At 31.2% G+C, this 20837-nt stretch overlaps 1 protein-coding gene across 1 annotated transcript in view; it reads left to right on the plus strand.

The window, feature by feature from the left end:
- LOC129968468 (uncharacterized) overlaps positions 1-20837 on the plus strand; it is a 69832-nt gene that overhangs the window by 32636 nt on the left and 16359 nt on the right. Inside the window, exons 2-3 of the mRNA XM_056082372.1 lie at positions 4447-4583; positions 19834-20054. Coding sequence (XP_055938347.1) covers positions 4447-4583; positions 19834-20054 — 358 coding nt within the window. The remainder of the gene's footprint in view (positions 1-4446; positions 4584-19833; positions 20055-20837) is intronic.

The following is a 20837-nucleotide window of genomic DNA, read 5'->3' on the forward strand; positions in this document are numbered from 1 at the left end:
TGAGGACCAGGTGAACTCCATGTACCATTTGTTTTCTCCAATTTAATCCAAAACGCCATGAGTCTGACTCCGCGTTTGCAATCGAGGACGTGGGATGTAATCAATTTGGCTCTTTATCTCCGTGTTGTATCTTTTGGATTTTCAATGTCATTTGATTTTAAATTATATAATTTGCCGATTACATTTTTCTTTTAGAAAAATGCTGCAATACATTAATGCTAGTTTAATGAAATCATAAACCATTAAGAAGGCTTGTGCTATCTCTCGTACTATAATCTGTGTCACATTTCTCAGTTTTGTGTATTTAAATGTTTAGCTGTAATGTAACTTTATACAGCAAAGTCACAGCTGTCAAATAAATTGGATAAATGTATGAGGAAGAATTTTATTAGACGTTTCTTTATGTGTGAATTTTTTCTGCGTACGTTTGTAATAAAACTATATTGAGGCTTCATAAAATGTGAAAATCAGATTCAAATACAATAAGAAAATTTGTAAAATCTTGTTTTGTTAATAGGTTCAATAAAAAATAAAATTAAACTTTTCAAATGAAGGTTATTTTTTTCTTAGAATGTATTTATAAAAACATTTCAAATAACTTTGTGTCGAGACTGTATTGACTCTTCTCCTCCTAGAACTTTGAATAATATTTGAATTAAAAAAATATTTTTAATTTATATTTTTAGTTTTTTTTTTTTTTATTGAGATTGATAGTGTTTTGTAGTATTTTTTTTAATACATTATTCTACTTCCTGTAGTGCTTCTCTACGAAGATATAATGATTATTCTTATTAATTGTCTTTAAAATCCATCAGAAAATAATGCCGTTCTTTTTTCCTCGTATCTTTTTGTACGTGTCTAATTTTAATTTATTGACTTTCTTAGAATCGAAGGAAGATGTTTTTTTATATACTAATGTCCGGAATGGCCTTGATGTTGACGTTCAAAATTTTATTGCTATGCAAATATGAGCCGGTTTGTGTAAAGGTATGATTATGGCGCCAGACGTCTGAAGAAATCTCATAAAGGGCAGCGAATTAAATGAGTGCTTTATGGAAAAACGCTTGGTATCTGTAACGATCGTTGAACTTTTGAATAAGAAATGTAAACACGGAGCGGTTCCATTTTTTTTTGTTCGCGTTTTTCTTTTTATTATAAATAGGTTTTATGCATTTCAATCGTTTTTATCACTTTTTATTCCTTAAATTCCGATTAAGTTATATGAATAAAAGATTTTAAAATAAATCGATTGTTGTTAGTGTAAAAAAATCGAAATGGTATTTGAAAGAAATATTTTTTAACTTTTTTTGTCCGAAAATGTTTTCATATATTTTTAATAAATCGTCTGAAAGTATGATGTTAATTCATGATCAATATCGGTCAAAACGAAAGTTGAATCTGATGCAAAGTTGGATTATGAGGCTTCATGACAAAAAATTTTTTATCAATATTTGTAATAATCTGTTGCATTTTGCTGTTTGTGTAAAAAAAAGGGTGTGGTAAATGCTTAAATGAATAATAAGTAATTAATTTCTGTAATGCTGACGTCATTAAAAGATGAACTTGTTTTTTATTATTATTAAATTATCGGTATAAAATTCACATATTATTCATATAAATAATCATTATTAAATTCAATGATTGCTTTATAAATTTTTAAAATACAGTATAGTATAAGAATTCTTAGAATAAGGATACAGTAAATGATTTTTTTTTTAAATTTCGTTTTAACACATTTTTTGGTAATATAATCATAATTTAGTTTTTTAGCTTCTGATAGATAAAATGTTTTGGCACATCCTTCTTGATTAATTGTACATTTCAAGTAAATATTAACTATTTTCAGTCTTAAGAAAGATCTTTCTGCATATACAACAATAATTGCTAAGGCTAATACACATTTCGGAAATGTAACAAAATTTGATGTAATTCAATTAAATTATTTTTAAATAAGTTCCATATTATTTTAATCCTGGAAGAATACGACAACTTTTTTTTTCATTAAATAAATCATTATCGTCTTTTAAAATGGCATTTCCGTTTTTTGTAACATTTGAGAAAATTGTCTTTAATCAGTCGTTATCTGAATTATATATGTTTGAAAAAAACATATAATGTCTCAAGTTCGTGATAAATATCAAGTCTCTCTCTCTCTTTTTTTAAAGAAATTCTGGCAATTTTGATTATGGGTAAAATTATGTAGTTAACGTTGGCTATCTACAAGAGTAGTGAGATATCCAAGCACAAACGTGAATATGAAAGGAGTGCAGATTAAATGCATTAAAATAAAACAAAAAGAAATGTATTTTCCTTTCTCAAAGTCAGTCGAATTCAGAGCGCCTCACCCTCTTCTCTCCATTCATGCCAACTTTATTCATGATTTAAAAAAAAAAGTAATAATAAATAAATAAAATTAAAAAAAAAACAGTGCCAACATTATGTTTTAGCCCAAACAATTTGTGATAATTTAATCTTTTTTTAATACTTTTCATATCTTTTGCTTCATTAATTGTTTTTTTCTGATGCTTAGTCTGACAACGAGAGACCCATTTATTCTCTATTATTTTAGTATTAGTATTTATTATTAATTACTAATAATAAGTACTAATACTAATTTTTGCTAATTTACCATTTTACGAAATCACCATTTATACTAATTAATTTATGTTATATTACTGAGGTCAATCATAAAGTAGTTGCACTGCGTAAGAAAACAAAACAAGGATCGAAATTTTACAAGAATCCTAAGTTTTGTATCCTAAACTTCCATTTAAAATTTAATTTTTGACTTAATTACCTACCTTATTTGAACATTTATCGAATCCCGACACAAATTTTTCAATGCCTTCTGCAAGGAAATCTCATCCAATGTCGTCAATATGTGTGCGTCCATTCTCAACCATGTTGTATCGTTTCCTTTTATGTAGACTTGACATTGTATTTTCACTTCGCACTGCATGCGACTGCCGATAAATTTCTATGTAGTAATATTTTTTCGTCTGAAAAAGACGAATCACTACTCGCATGTCTTAAGGTATTGCAGCAAAGTTTCATCAAAACAGCGAAATTTTTCAGCGAAAATTTTACGAATATTGCAACTAACTTTTTGACTGATATATGTATATTTAATTCGAAAGAAATCGTGTTTCAGACCATAAATTGTACATTTATATGTACAAGGGATGTTCAAATGAAAAGGTACGAAACGACACTGTGGGTATAAATGAAGACTTTACTCATACACCATAGGCCTGAGCACAACGATCCCATTGATTAACGAGCCGAAAGATTCCTTGTTTCCAGAATTCCTGTGGCAGTGACGAGACTCAGTCCTTCACAGCGTCCTTGAGTTCTCTGCGTTCTTGAGAAGCGCTTCCCTGTCAGATGTTTTTTCAGGGGACCAAACACATGAAAATCGCAGGGCGGCATGTCCGGGTTGTAGAGCGGATGGTTGTGCTGCTCCCACTTGAACTTGGCCAGTTTCGCGTGTGTGACCATGGAGACGGGTGGGCGTGCATTAACATAGTGCAGAGCCACACCCTCCATGAGTATCCCCGATCTTTTGTTCCTGATGGACCTGCGTAGTTTTCGGAATGTCTTACAGTACACATCGGAGTTAATGGTTTTTCTGTGCTCGTGGAATTCAACAAGTAGCGCAATTGGACGGCGCTCTTTGTAAGAGCATCTGCTCTCTCCTTCGCATGTAGGCGCCCGCGCATGCTCGAAAATTCCAATCGCATCCCTAGATGTTCTCCTATAGCGGCATAGACAAATATGTTAACGGTTACGTTGTTACGACGTTTCGTACCATTTCATTTGGACATCCCTTGTATGTTCAGTACGGTAGCTGTATATTTTTTATTTATGAAGCACAACATTAACTTACAAACTTCTCCATTTTAACGACCAAAGAGATACAACTTTGTTTTTTTAATACCCCGCTTATTTCTCCCAAGATTTCCGAGGGGGTATTGTACTTCATAGAAATAAAAGGATGCAATATTGCAAGTTACTTTTGACCCTAGATGATACAACTGGTGTATCTGGAAAATTTTCATTAAGCAATGAACAGTAATATATTTAGATATAGAAAAAAAAAAAAAAAAAAAAAAAATGGGCCGCATTTTGGAAATCATTAAAAGCAACCCTTATTTCGAGGGATAAGAATCCTACAAAATAATAACTAAAAGGCCAAAAAAATTCTAAGATATCACAACTACATTCTCATTATTGTTTTACAGAAATTTATATTTTACTCATAAAAGGCAGTTAGTCCTATCAGAATAAAATTTTGAATTAAAGTTAAAATAAGGTGTTTTATATTGCATTTCAAATGCATGCAGGTTTCGTTGTGTTATTCTTACACTTAACTTTAATTGTCTGAGTATTTGACTACTGTATTTCGTTAATTGTAATTTTATTTATTATTTCTTTCTTTTATTTTAGCTTCTAATACAGATTGAAAACCACTTATACAAAAGTTCTACGCATCGGGCATCATTGTTAATTGCTGTTTGGTCATGTCTCGGTGGAAGAATAGGTTATTTCCGCAACATAGAAAAAGTTTTCCATATGCTTTACAGGTAATATTTTCTTGTTACACTTCAAGTAATTATAAACTTGTCAGTGAAAATTTTAATGATTTTTGGCCAAAAAAAAAAAGTTGTAATTGTTTGACTATAAAATTGAAATTTATTTATTTATTTATTGAAAAATGTACTTTATTCCTAAGGCATGTACTTCTAAAGAATTGCCCTGATTCAACACATTAGATAAATGCCAACAAAAAAATTCTCATTATTATTATGTGATATTGTTCTTGCATCATCTCATCTTAAATATTTTCCCTGTCATTTACATTTTCTTTGTTGGTATCCTTGGATTTCTATAGCATTTTTACTTATGTAAGTGGGGGCTCATGTTTTAAGCAAATACCAGAATTAATCATGCAAAAAAGGAGAACACCACTTCACCAAACATGTTATGTTTATTGCAACCAGCTTTTAATCGCCATTTATGTCATAATAGTCTATTGACTATGTTCGTCAATGGCCAGTGGTAAGTTTCTCAATGGCATATGGTTAAAACAGAAGTATCCGTTAGTGTTCTCTCTAAGTTTTTACTCATGCTGTTGATTTACTAGTGATCCCAGTCATCTTTTCCCTTCTTTCTTTGAGAGATATGAAGAAGAAGTAATTTTGTGTTTAGTAAATTTTTAGTGCAGGGTTTGTAATATCATGAAAAATGCTTTAAATCAAAGAAGAGGGAGAAAAAAAGATCCTTAAATACATTGTAATTTTTCTAAAGTTGGTACAAAAAAAAAACATTTAATATGATATAAGCATATTCATTAAACCAATGAATGGGAAGAAGGTTTCCAGGTTTGAGATAAATCCAAAGATGTCAACACATGTTTAGATAATTTTTAACATTTTTTTTTTCTTTGTCTTCTGTTACCTCTTTTTTCAACAGTGCAAGACAACAACTTCTGTATATTAAAATATTGAGATTGTTATTCCAAAAAGACAGTATGAAATACAGACTGTGACATACTTATTGAAAAGGCAGTGCAAAATACAGAATGTGTCATACTTATCAAAAGGGCAGTAAAAAAGATAAACTTATCCAACTTATTATAAATGAAAAAATATTAAGATTTCTTTAAGTTTTAGTGTGTTAGATTGTGAAGAATTTATTTTAGTTATGCCTGGTAAATGTATTTTTAACTGAATATGGATTGTTAACAGGAGCTTACCCCTGAAAAAATCGGGGTCCGACAATGTGGCAGCAGAGCATTGCCTATCTGGAAGGATGTAATTAAAGATAGTACCAAAATTTTACTAGATATTTTTTTTATTTTGCTAAATGAATAATTTATTACATGTACAAAAATCTAAAAATATTCCAAATTCTAAAAGGATTTTTTTTTCTTTGTACTCACTAATTCTGATTATACACATTTCAAAAGAAATAAGACCCCATATAAAAGTTGGCCTCATATCGCACAATTCTCTTTTCTTAATTAGAATTTTAATTTAACTGAAGAGGAAACAAAACATAGAAATAGGATCTGACCATCAAATTGTAATGATAAATTTTGAAAATGCTATTTTCAGGGAGTTTATAGATTTCCTATTCAAATCATCTTTGCTCACTTTCGATAATTTTCTTGTCAGAAAAATGAGACTGAATTAGTTTTTTTTTTTTTAATCCTTTATTTACAGATCAAAAATTTTAAAAGTGATAGAGGATTTTAATAATGATCTTAATTCTTTCTCGTGAACAAGCATCTGTTGAAAGAGAATTTGTCATTAATAAAAATGTTGACGTAAAAAATTTGAATGAAAAATATCCTGCTTCACAGCACATAGTCCATCACCACAAAAAGCAATCTGACAGAATGCATTTAGTAAATATTTCTAAAGAATTGAGTATGTTAGCAACCCATTCAAAATATTGTCTACTTTAGGGGAAACAAATGGTTAAACAAATAGTTGTCAATGACATAAAGAAAATTTTATCTCTTAATGGAAAAAGAAAATTGCTAAAATTGAATATAAAGCAATACATTTGTGAGACAAGCCAGAAACGTTTCACTACTAACATCATTAACGAAAAAAGGAAAAGTCAATAATGAAAATATTGGACGAATAGATAGTGTTTGAAAAATCTTTAATCATAAGCAACCTTTTGTGTGTATATATATTTAATAAAGTTAATGATTTTTGTATTCTAGAATTGTTTACTTAACTTTTTTTTTTGAGGATTTGGAATGTTAATGAAGTGGCACTTTAACATTTTTTTTACTTATTATTTAATTTCACTACTGCATATATTGTAATTAAATAATTTAAGAAATTCAATGAAAGTTTTTAATTAGTTTTTTTTTTCAAATGAAGTTTGCATTATAAAAAAGTATTTTAAATAACATAGTTTCAATATTAGTGTAAAATATTCAGTAATTTCTGGTAATATTTTATATTTGTGTAAAGTTGGACTCTTATGTAATTAACACCTAATTTAATTTATTTCATCGAACTCATAGTTCTATAATAAAAAAAATGTTGAATTTTACGTTAAAGTTAAACTCTTAATTTTTCTCTAAAGTTGCTTAAAAAGTACCTATAAAGTTCTTACTTTACATAGGTACATAGATAAAATTATTCTATGATCCTGTATACACACAACTTTTAATTCAGCTGATGTGCTAATAATTAAATTATACTGAAACAGAGACCAGTGTTGGACTAAGAGGAATCTAATCAAGGGGAAATGCTATAATTTGAAATTTCTGATTATATACCACATATGGATATTTTATAAATGAGCAACTACTTTTTCTGTTGCATTGTTATTACTGTTGCATAGCAACAATTACTTTTTATTGTTACAATATTATTACTATTGCATATGTACATATTATTATTTTTCATTTCCTATTTTCTTGTATACAATGAATAGAAAAAAGTATTGTAATTATGAAAAAATTTGCATTAAATATATTGGTGAGTCTCCACCTTTCAAACCTCCTTAAATTTGGAAAACACATTTTTGGATAAGATCTGTTCATCTGACTATGATTAAAATAACTCAAAAACGTTTTAAGTCTAGGTGGATGAAATTTGGTGCATTGTCTTTATAAAAAAGATTAGATTTCTGTTAAATTTTGATCAAAATCCATTCAAAGGAAGTCTGGCTAGCTATTTGAATACATGATAAATATAAAATTAAGAAATCTAGGTAGATAAAATATAGTACATAGATTTAGCATCTATAGTGTAGACATCTATCGCATTTTGAGGCAAATCCATCCACATTTGTCGGTTTATACATTCCGACATATGTAAATGTGATATCTCAAAACCCCAATGATTTAAATATATCAAATTTATCATTTCATTTTGTGATTACAGGTGTAAACTTTTTTCCTTTTTACATTCAGTTTGGTAAATCTCATCTGAAACCCAGATTCAATTTTTGGATCCTGTTATTTGCATGCCAGAGATTAATTGCCAAATAGCTTGCCATTTATATATATATGACAGGATCACATGATAGATTCAGAAAAAATGATAAATTCACATTAAAGGTTAATATTTCATAACTATTGCCTGTCAATGCCATGCAAGGTGTTCTTTGGGATAACACTTATATCAGAAAAGATGCTAGAAAGTTTTTGGGGAACCATTATGGCTGATTTTCTTTCAAATAGCATAATACATTTTGTTTTCAATTTCCTTTGTGAAATATTTAAGTATTGAATATTCTTGTCTCATTTTATTCTGCTAGATATATGCCATCATTCATTTGCTATCCAGTTTGCTTCTTTCCACAGCATATTCAGTATATATATTCTTTTTTCCAAAATATATAAATATCATAAACTGCAAAATACTGTAATATGGTAGCATTGATTATTCCAAAGAAACAGGCCGCTTTTTAAATCGAATTGGTTTATTTCTTTGACACATAGGGACGATCACTACATTACACAACTTTACAAAGACTAACATTTAAACATGAAACATTTTAAATTTTAATAAACTATTCCTTCCGGCGTTCCTTTTCCACGCACACCACATCATTCCGTTCTACGCTTCTCTTCAGCTAAATTTAGTTTCTGTTGCCATCTCGCCAAAGTGTCTAGTCCTTCAGTACTTTACAGTCTATTCCTCCCCTCCTGGGAAAACTTTTCACGATATCAGAGTGAAAAGTTGCTCTTTTGTAGCCTGTGAAACTTCACTAAAGTTCAGTCTTGGATTAGGAAAACAAAAATAGTTTGAATATACTGTTCATAAGTTCAATTCTTGATAATATGAAATTTAGCAGAAGTAATAGTTAGCACCAGTTCTATCTGAATTTAGTACCTTTAATTAGTATTTGCACAGCAACTTATCCCCACTGAACTTTACATAAAAATAAATACATTTTAAACCAAATACATAATACAAATCTATTATGCACTAAATGATAATACAGATAAATACTAAACACAATAAATGCAAATAAGGAACTATAAATTTCTTTTCAATTATTTTTAGCAATAAGAGATATTAAATTATAAGACTTAAAAGATGCGACTCAAACTATCAACATTCTGATGTGTTTTTCCCTTACGATGGACAATTTTATAATTAAAGGATTGTAATATTAGCGCCCATCTTATAAGTCTTGGATTAGTCCCCGAATTTTTCTCTAGCCATACCAACGGATTATGGTTGGTTTGTATAAATTTTTGTTGTCCATCAAGATGGAACTTCAATTTCTGCATGGCATAAATGATGGCAGCACACTCTCTTTCTGTAGTACTGTACTTTAGTTCTGCATATGAAAATTTCTTGTTCAGGTACATGATGGGATGTTCTTCGTCATTGTCACTTATTTGAGTGAGGACAACTCCAATACCAAGATTGGAAGCATCACACTGAATGATGAATTGCTTTGAAAAATTAGGACTGTATAAAACAGGATTTTTAGAAAATTTTTCTTTAAATTCTTCAAAAGCCTTTTGACAGGAACTATTCCACTCAGTACTTGATTTTCGACAACGACCTTTTAATAGATTTGTTAGTGGAGCCGAAATTACAGAAAATTCAGTTATATATTTCCTATAATAACCGGATAAACACATAAAAGCTCGGATTTGAGTCTTATTAGTGGGAATCGGAAAATCTTTTATAGAATGAACTTTTAGTTCTCCAGGTGTTCTTTGTCCTTGTCAGACTGAATGTCCAAGATATTTCACATAAGAACGAGCAAACCGACATTTAAATGATTTAATGTGCAACTTTGCTGTACTCAGTCTATGGTATATGTCTTCCAGGTCTGTTAAACGCTCTTCCCAGGTTTGGGAAAAAATGGCGACCTTATCTAAATAAGGCACAGCATAGTTATCATAGTTTGTCAATAAGCTTGCCATAAGTCTACTAAAACCATAAGGAGCATTTTTCAAACCAAAAGGGAGATGTAATGGTTTGAACGTGCCAAAGTTAATAACAAAAGCAGCCCTTTGGGCATTTTTACTTAACGGTATCTGCCAATATTTGCGTGTCAAGTCTAGTACTGTTATATATTTAGCATAAGATACTTTCTCTATCAGTTCTTCTATGCTAGGCAAAGGGAGAAATTTTGTTCGGGTGATTTTATTCAAACGGCGATAATCAATGCAAGGTCTCGCTTCATTAGGGGAGACGTAAAGTCCGATGACTTTTAGTGTCAGCATCTTTTCTACTTCAGCTTTTAAGATTTAAGATTGTCGCGGTGATAGTCTATAAGGTTTTGTTCAAATAGGTCTCTCATTTTCAAGCATCTGTGCATCCAGGTACAGTTGAAAATATTTTGGAGTATTTTCTTATTAATTGACCAAGCTCAATCTTCTGATTTTCATCTAACCTAGGATTTGATTCTATATCTTTCCAAATTTCGGATAATTCAGAATCTTTAGTTTCTAATTCAAGTTTCGGTATTGTTTCTTCTAGACTCGGTAAGTTCACGTTCTCTTCTCGTTGAAAATAAGGCTTCAGCATATTCGCGTGATATACTTGTGTTTTATCGCTGTTTGAATAATGCACAACGAAATTTGTCACTGAAAGCTGTTTTACAATCTTCCCTGGTCCATTCCAATTTACTGACAGTTTATTGGGCTTGGACGGAGCTATCACCAAAACGAGATCACTTCTTTAAAGTTTGGCTTTTCAGCTTTAATATCGTACCAGAGTTTCTGCTTCTGTTTTGCTTCCTGCATATTTTCAATTGCTAGTTCTTGACAATGATTCATTCTATTCATTAGCTCAAAAACATTAGAAATTACACTGTTTTCTTCTTCATTTTGTTCGGTCAAATTTTCATAAAGTAACATCATAGGAGTTCTTAAATTGCGTCCGTGAACTAATTCTGCTGGACTAAAGCCAGTACTATCATGAATGACTGTTCTTAATGCAAAGAGTACATGAGGTAAAACCTTCTCCCAGTCTTCTCCAGATTCTAGACAAAGTACACAAAGTATTCGTTTCAGAGTTCTGTGCATCCTTTCAACAAGGTTGCTTTGGGGATGTCGAACTGAACTTTTTACAACACGAATTCCAAACATGTCCACAAACTCTGTTGTAAATACACTTATGAATGACGTTTCTTGATCACTTTGTAATTCTCGTGGAAAACCAAGACGACTGAATATGTAGTAGGGCATCTACAATGGTTGTGGAACACATTTGGAGCAGGAATCGCATCGGGGTATTTTGAGACTAAACATACCACAGTTATAAGGTACTTATTTCCAGAAGTACTCTCAGGTAAAGGTCCACAGGCATCAACGTTTTGCTTAGAGAATATTTCAATAATGATAGGAACAATTTTCAGAGGTGCCTTCTTCTTATCTCAAGGTTTCCCAACTCGTTGGCAAGAGTCACAGGTTTTAATAAATTTTTCTACATCATTGTACCAGTTAGGCAAAAAAAATGTCTCGAATAAAGCATATTTAGTATTCCCAGCACCTAAATGTGAAGCAACACTTTCGTGACAAAAAGTCATTAGTTGCTCAAATTTTTTTCTGGTACAATTAAAAGTTTTCTTTCAGTCCCATTTATATCAGTTTTCTTGCAGAACAGCATATTTTCCCAAAATGTATTTGTTCGCTTTAGAAGTCTTCTTTTGTGCTTCCGCTATAAGTATTTTTAATTCTTTGCTCTTAAGTTGCTCTTCGGCAAATACTTTAGAAGAGGTTTTAATGAGAACTTGTACAGTAAGTTCTTTAACCACAGGCAAAATCTCTTCCACTTCATTTTTTTTCATTCCTTTCCAGTGTGATTTCATTCAATTCTTCATCAAGTTGTTCAAAAGATTCGGTTCCATCCTTTTCTATTTCCAAAAGCTTCTTCTGAGCTCTAGTTTCTACCGCATTCAACATATGCACTTTTACATCTTTCTTAGTTTTTAAATCTTCAAACAAAACAGCAGTCTTATTTCCAAGCAAATATCTGCCTTATATTAAAGAATCTCGTATGACAGCAGCTTTTGTTATGAAGTATCCCATCTCACAATCCAACTCTACTTCTACAAGAGGCAAGCATACAAAGTTTTCTTCTAAAGGGGTTCTTAACCAGACCTCCTCATTTGTATACATATGTGGTTTTACATACTTGTTGCAGATTAAATCAAGAATAGCACCTGTATCGCGCAAAATTTTCATCTCTACTCCATTTACTTTACCAATACTAGTATAACGTGACATCAGTTTACCGAAGCTCTCGTCAGCCATAACATATGAAATAGATTCCACAGTTTTCTTTAGGTTATCGCACTGGGGTCCAAGATGATTACTGGATCAAGGTCAACTATAAAACGAAACTAATTCAAATACAAAGTTACTTCCTGAAACGAAACTGCATGTAAACTACAAACAAAATGCAATTTTCTATATCAAAAATATTTTTTAAAAAAAAGTACTGAAATTCAATTCAAATTATTCAGTATGTTTGTTTTCTAAAAACAAAACTATATAGCTACTTTTTCAAAACGAAACCAAATTCAAAACAATACTAATAATATAAAAAAAAATTTGATAAACACTTTCAAATTATACTATAGGCATATTTTTCACCTTTAAAGAACACAGTAACAGTAAGAAATTTATAAATATATATCAGTTTTTCTTACTACTAACTTTTACTTTAATACCAAAACAAAACTTAAGAGTAATCATTCAAATTCTCAAAATAAAATTATCATTCGGTATACTTCTTTTAAACACAAAATAACTAAAAAATATCAAAATTCACACCAAGAACATAAATTCTAAAAATAATATTTCGTTAACTCAATGAAAAAAAATTTTCTCAAATGCAAATCAAAACACAATTTATATCTAATTCAATGAAAATTCAATTTCTATAATCAATTCAACCAAATAACGGTTAACTTTCACTTCATATACGACTTTTGTTTTCAAAAGTCAGAACATCAATTCTAAAATGAAATATTCAAATGCAAAATTTACGAAATACTCAAATGCAACATTTAGTACAAAATATGTATAAGAGTAATTTCACTTAGAATACATTAAATAAAACTTAAAAAGTTGTATTTATTGTAATAACATTTAAATACAACTTTAAAATATTCTTTTTCAAAATTGAAACATTTTTATGACTTTTTTTTAAAATTATTATTTAAACACATCGACAAAATAGTAGGGATAAGACAGTTCCTTTGGAAATCGTAATCCAGCTATTAATACAAATAGTGAATGTATAAATTTCCAAAAAATTAAGTTTTACCCACGTTTTAATATAAAAACTGAGATCGAAATTAAATCAAGCATTTTCAGATAGAAAAGGTACTTACCCCTATATCATCTTTTTGTTATTGGCCTCAGGCACTTCTGTTTTTCGCATCCCACCATAAGTCAGTAATATGGTAGCATGGATTATTCCAAAGAAACAGGCCGATTTCTAAACCGAATTGGTTTATTTCTTTTTTGACACATGAGGACAATCACTACATTACACAACTTTACAAAGACTAACATTTAAACATGAAACATTTTAAATTTTAATTAACTATTCCTTGCAGTGTACCTTTTTCACGTACACTACATCATTCCGCTCTACGTTTCTCTTCCCCACGTTGCCACACGGCACCAACTAAATTTAGTTTCTGTCGCCATCTCACCAAAGTATCTAGTCCTTCAGTACTTTACAATACAGTATTTTTTAGCCACAACAACTTGCCTCCGCCTTTGGTGAGTTTCTGAAAGAATTTTTAATTTTTCTTAAAATCCAATGCTTTTTATGCCATCACTGTAACACATGAAAAACAAATGGCAAGAAAAATGTGGTCATAATGAATTGAGTGTTGTCTAACATACAAATGAAAAGCTTCAAAAGTGACTGTCCAGAAAAAGAAGCAAACACATACAATCCCCCATCTAAAATTAATTGGACCAAAGACATAAATTTAATTGCATAAGGCTTGAAATGTACATCTGGCACTACCTTTAGCAATGGTAATTCCTTTAGACCAGGCTTTCCTAAAAAACACAAAGGTAAGTAAATGAATCAACAGTCAGGGCCGCCACGTGGGGGTGGCAAAATTGTTCATCGCACAAGGGCGCCTGGGCGAAGGGGGCGTCAAAATTTATAGTACTTGTAGTTTTTTAATTTGATGTTACTTAAATAAAAGTTGTTAATTATACGCTTACAATTTTGCATGTTTTATATTTTCTAAGCAATAAAATGAGATTTAATTTTAATTTTATATTTTAATTTTATTTTACTTTTATTTTCGATTCTGCGGGTTGTTTTCGTTTGTGTAAAACAAAATTTGATTGCCGATACGAACAATAAAAACATATTCCGTTTGGAGTTTGCGCTACCATACGGAACGTGTTAAAAATCTAAGAATTTGTAACATGTAATTACAGGAATTGGGAATGTTTTGTATCGGCATATATTTATTCTTTATGTGCTATGAAGCTGTTGCGGCTCAACGTCGTTGTTTACTTTGCTTTTTTTTTTTTTTTTTTTTGAATGATCGTAGCGGCGCCACCGCTACGCCCTTGTATGCCCTTGAACTAACTGGGAATACCCTTATTTTTAATCATATACGTAGTCGCTGCTCATAAATTGCGTACATTCTGTGAATTGCTTCGCAAGCAAAGTACTGTGATTAGTAGTTTTCACATCTTTTTTTGTTTATAATTGCTCCAAAAAGTAGGATTATTATTTAGATGTAAGTGAACAATCTAAATATATTATTTTCATAGCAGTAAAGATTCATAAAGAAAACAATTCATTAAGAAAAACTTTTATCTTTCAAATTAACAAAATAATTCAAAAAGTAACTTTTTATTTATCTGTATAAAACACAGATAAATCTTACCCTTAATTGGGCAGAATTTGATTTATCTATTTCTGATATATAATTACAATTTTTAAATAATCGGCAAAAAATCTAAAAAAATTACTAATGATTATAGATCTTTTTCATTAAAAGTTTATAATTATTATGTACCTGAGATGTTTTCAATATTTCATTTGCTTATAACAAATGCTTTTTAGTACACTGGTAGACAAAATTAAGAGATGGAAAGCATTTTCGCACATTTCTCTAAAAATACCGCACAAAACCTGGACAGTTGATTGTCATATATGGTCACTGTAGAGCTATTGGCCCTGAGATAAGTTTACGTATTCTTGTGGGCGTTGCTAAGCCAGCAGGAGGTATAAAAGTCCGCATCGAGCTGTTCATCTCATTCCACTCTTCAACACAGTTGCAGATTTTAGTGCATTTTTTGAATAATCGTGTTGTTTCTTGCTGGTTTTTAGGTGAAATGAGTGAACATCGTCGTTTAGACGACGGTATGAGGTGGAGAATTGTGGGTATACTTGAGACAGGCCAGTCCCAATCTCAGGTTGCTAGAGAATTAGATATAACACCAAGCGTCATTTCCAATTTGTGGAGTCAATTTAAAACTAGTGGGACAGTATGCAGACGACCAGGACAAGGTCGTCCGAGGACTACAACGGCCAATGAAGACCGGTATTTGTTCGTTTCAGTTAAGCGCCAGAGGACGGCTACAGCCACTCAATTGTCTAGGGACCTCGCGGCTGCTACAGGGACATCAATTTCGAGTAAGACAGTTTCCAGAAGACTCCATGAAAGAGGGTTGTATGCCAGGAAGCCCGCTATTTGCATCCCACTTACTCCTTCCCACAAAAGAGCGCGTGCAGAATGGTGCAGACAACATCAGAATTGGACACAGCTTCAATGGGCTAATGTTCTCTTCACCCATGAGTCCAGATTCAGTCTACAACCTGATTCTGGACGGTTATTGATATGGAGGGAACCTGGAACCCGATACCATCCCAGCAACATTATCGAAAGGGACCATTATGCTGGTGGAGGACTCATGGTTTGGGCAGGGATCATGCAAGATACCCGCACACCGCTCCATGTGTTTGACATTGGTTCCGTGAATGCCCAGAGGTACAAACAGGAGGTCCTAGCCCTATGTGCGTCTTTTCAGTGGCGCTGTTGGTCCAGCGTTCATTTTTATGGACGACAATGCGCGATCACATAGTTCTCTCATGGTTGATGAATATCTGGAAAGCGAGGACATTCAACGAATGGATTGGCCAGCCAAATCCCCTGACCTGAATCCTATTGAACATGCTTGGGGCGCTCTTGGGAGAGCTATTGCGATGCGCCAACCTCACCCCAGAACCATTCTAGAGTTAAAAATTGCGCTGGTGGAAGAATGGGAGGGTCTTCCACAACCCCTCCTTAACTCCCTTATTAACAGCATGCATACTCGTTGTGCATGCTGTCTGTCTGTCAGGGGTGACCCTACACCATACTAGAGACAACACACACTGTACAAGCCTCACTTTTATTGTCATCTTTTATCCTTAAGTTCAGACTACATTGGATTTATTGGCAATAGGTCTTGCCAGTTAATGGCACTTTCAATTTTGTTTTGCATACTTTATTATCATGGTATAAGGTATATCCATACCGAATTTCATTTATTTATATTCAGTATTTTTTGAGATATTTGGGAAAATGTCTTCCATCTCTTAATTTTGTCCACCGGTGTAATTTGTATCAATATTGGTTTAATTTACTTAAATATTTTGAATCAGCAGAAAGAAGAAAAAATTTCACACTAAATTCTCAGAAATAAATTTTCCGCTAAAAAAAAATGTTTCTAAATTTTCAGTCAAATTAGTTTCTTAATCTGAATATTTATTTAGTAGCAAAGGACATAAATGGGCTTTCTAATAGTATATTGAGTGAAAATCATATGATGCATTTTGTATGTGGAATGAAAATTAAATTTTTTTATTTAGTGTAATAAATATTTTTTTAGAAAAATGCTCTAAAAAAAAGACAAAGTCTGGAGCACAAAATAGAAAAAGGAAATTGCAACGAGAGGAAGCTAATCATAAACTGGCGGAATCTCTAAATAAATATCTCAGAAACACAATAGGATTAGACGGACAAGCAATTGAACCAGGATCATCAACATCAACATCTGGTTTGGAATTTCATAATGAAAATTTATCTGAAAATGTAAATTCATCAGAATATGATCAAGAAGAAACGATTGTACCAATAGAAAACTTAGATGTTGACGTAGAAAATTCGCCTGGTAACAACGTAATATCTCAAAACGAAGATTTTGACTTTGAATTAAACGATTCAACTACCTGGCCTGATACAATTTCTATAAAAATTAGAGATTATTTAATTGAAAATGGCCCTCCCCGCTTGATAACCGAACATTTTCTGGGAGATAATTCTGGCAGAAAGTTTTCAGAATCGTTCAATAATAGAACTTAACTGAATGGAGAAAAAGTATTTAGAAATTATTTAGTATATTCAAATTCTCGAAACGCAGTTTTTTGCTTCCCATTTAAACTATGAGAAGCATTCACAGCTTATTAAGGATGGATGTAATGACTGGGCACATTTAACCTACATTTTGAAAACACATGAAAGCAGTGCATCTCATCTTAAACATAGTTCAAAATGCAGTGAACTCAAAATGTCTTTGCGTAATTTATGCACCCTGGATGCAGCTCAACAAAGACTTTATGATGCAGAAAAAGTTTACTGGCAATCGGTTAATGAACGGCTTATTTATTTAATTCAATATTTAGTCCGACAATGCCTAGCATTTAGAGGTTCTTCAAAAGAGTTGTATCCTAGTAATAAAGGAAATATGTTAAAGTTGGTTGAAACCATAGCAAAATTTGATCCAATAATCGTTGAACATCTCCACAAAATTCAAACATCTCAAAAGAAGAACATTGCTCATTACTTAGGGGATTAAATTCAGAATGAAATTATAAGCATTATTTCAGAAGGAATTAAAAAGCATTTATTACATATGATTAAATCATCAAAATATTATTGACTAATTCTGGATACTGCACCTGGGGTCAGTCATACCGAACAGTTAGTTTTGACTGTTGTAATTCGATTTGTTTATAAGAACGAGAAAACCAATAAAGCCTAAATTGAAGAACATTTTTTTAGGATTTCGACGACGAGACTACTGGACAGGGTCTGTTTGAATTCGTAAATGGACATTTAAAATCATTAGAACTAAATTTATCAGATTTACGAGGCCAGTCTTACGATAATGGTGCTAATATGAGAAGAAAGCACAAAGGATTGCAACAAAAAATTATTGAAAATAATTTGAGGGCACTCTATATCCTCTGCTCTGCTCATTCTCTAAATTCAGTTGTAAATGATGCAGCTAAAATTTCCTTCGAAACAGTTAATTTCTTCGGAGTAATGCAGGGGCTTTACAACTACTTTTCTTCGTCCGTTAAACGTTGGTCTATTTTGCAACAGTATGTTGAAAATCTAACTTTAAAGCCACTCTCCAACACCAGATGGGAAAGTAGAATTCAAACTTCAAGACCATTGAAAAACGATTTGAAGGGAATTTTGAGAGCGTTAATAAATATTCAAGAAGATCAAACAAGAAACATGGAATCACGAACTCAAGCAAAAAGTTTTATTCAGAAGGTTTCCTCGTTTAAATTCATTTGTTCTGTTAACATCTGGCACAATATTTTAAATTTAGTAAATCTGGTAAATAAAATAATGCAAAATTCTAAATGTGATTTTCAAATCGTGACTGACAATTTACAAAATCTTATATCAGAACTAAATAATCGTTGATCAGATGAAGTGTATGAACATGCAATTGCCATTGCAAGTATCGTTGCTGATGATTTGGGGGAGGATACTGATTTTCCACAAAGTCGAAACAGGTTTAAATGTTAATGTTATGTTAATGAAATGTTAAAAATGTTAATGAAAAGGACATTGATGGATTAAATTTGTTCGAAGAAATAAAATCTTTGCGATGTTTTACCAAAGAGGACATGTCACCTATTGATGTTTTAAATTATATTTATGAAAACAATCTTACCGATACATTTCCAAATATTGCAATAGCTTAACGGACTTCTTTAACCCTGCCAGTTTCGGTGGCTACTGGAGAACAAAGTTTTTCAAAACTTAAAATTTTAAAAAACTACATGCGATCTACCATGGCGCAGGGGAGATTGTCGGACTTGTCAATTATATCCATAGAGAGCGAAATTTTGGATAAATTAAACATAAAAGCATTGATACGAGCGTTTGTAGCTGTTAAAGCTAGGATAGTCAATATTTGAATATATTTTTTAATTTTTATATTTTACTTAAAAAATGTTTTATCATTGTTTTGTTTTTAAAATTTATGAAAAAATAAAAAAACAGTAAGACAAACGTGTTTTAATATTATAATTTTAAAGCTTTTCAGTTCGAAAGTCAAATTTTGAATACTATAAAAGAGTATTTCACATATAATTTACAGCACTTTATAAGAGTGCAACAGAACCTCATGACGGGGCGCCAAATTTCAATTTGAACAAGGGCGCCTAATACCCACGCGGCGGCCCTGTCAACAGTACATGAGGTAGAAACTACAAAGAATTAATATTTTAAGAAATGGTAGTCTCTGTTAGTATGTAATACATTCCCTACTACAAAAGGTGTAAACAATGAAAGAACAAGAGGGCAAACACTTTTTTTCCATGTATCTTAGAAGAAATCTTATATTTTATAAGAAATCTTAGAAGTAAATGTTGTATATACTTATGGATATTTTTGAGAGTGCTTTTATTTTTAAGTAAAAAGGAAATGAAGTTATTGTTTATCCTCTCTTATTTGTTTATTTATAGCAAAATATAATATTAAAGAAATATCAATTTGATCTGTTTATAGAAATATTTTACATTTGTAATTTGACATTTAATTATTTTTTTATAGAGAAAGTGCTTTGATGATATTTGGTGGCCATTGGGCAACAATAGATATTCTGTTCAAAAGAGGTTTAGCTCGAGCCCTTATTCAGTACTCACATGTTATGGGCAAATATGTAGAAGGGTCAGAAGGCCTTTGTTCTGCTCTAGTCATGGCAGTGTACGATCCTTGGGGAGATCCAATTATTCGGAAGTTGCTTAATCAAGAAGATGTTGAGCTGAATTTGTGTAAGTTTTAATAATGTTTTATTATTATTTTGATGATTAGAAAAATTATGGAAATTTTATTAAATAAATAAAGTAGTAGTTTGGTAAATTGCAGAAATGAAATTTGTTTTTCTTCATTATAGTTCTCATAATTCTCATTTTGTAATTGCCTTTGTCACCACCTGGTTTACCAAAAATATTGATTATATTTAATTTCAGTTAAATCACCTAGATGTAATTTCATCATATCCATGATTCTGTGAAACTGTCAGACATTAAAATTATGTTATTTTAATAATCTTACACATGTTTTGCTCATTGTGTACATACACTTTAGCAAATTCAAAATTTGGTAAAATTGAGATACAACATTAGTGTGGAATAAATTTGTAGCACACGTAGTTACTGCTTTATTGGAATTGATGCTTCTCGATATATTATGCAACGGTTTCCAATGGTTTCAGCATCCCCTAATTTCATTTTTTAAAAGAAAAAACAAAACAAATAGACACTAAGTGCAGGTTATTAGAAGAGATATAGGAAAAATATCACTTCCTCAATCGTTTTGCAATACATTGCTTTTTAAGGGAGTCATTTTTGTCAAAATTTATTTTGTTCATTATGCAAATCACTGATTATGAGAGGTGCTGGTTAAGCAAGGTTTGATTATAATATAGATATTTATATTGTAAAATGTTCTAGTGTACAAACATTTTTTTTTAATTTTAAAAAGTACTAATATGCTTAAAAATATTACTAAAAGATCATAATACTGTATGATAATAGTTCAGCTTATAAGTTATT

Source organism: Argiope bruennichi, chromosome 5 (genome assembly GCF_947563725.1).
Source record: "Argiope bruennichi chromosome 5, qqArgBrue1.1, whole genome shotgun sequence".
In the NCBI taxonomy this organism is placed as follows: domain Eukaryota; kingdom Metazoa; phylum Arthropoda; class Arachnida; order Araneae; family Araneidae; genus Argiope; species Argiope bruennichi.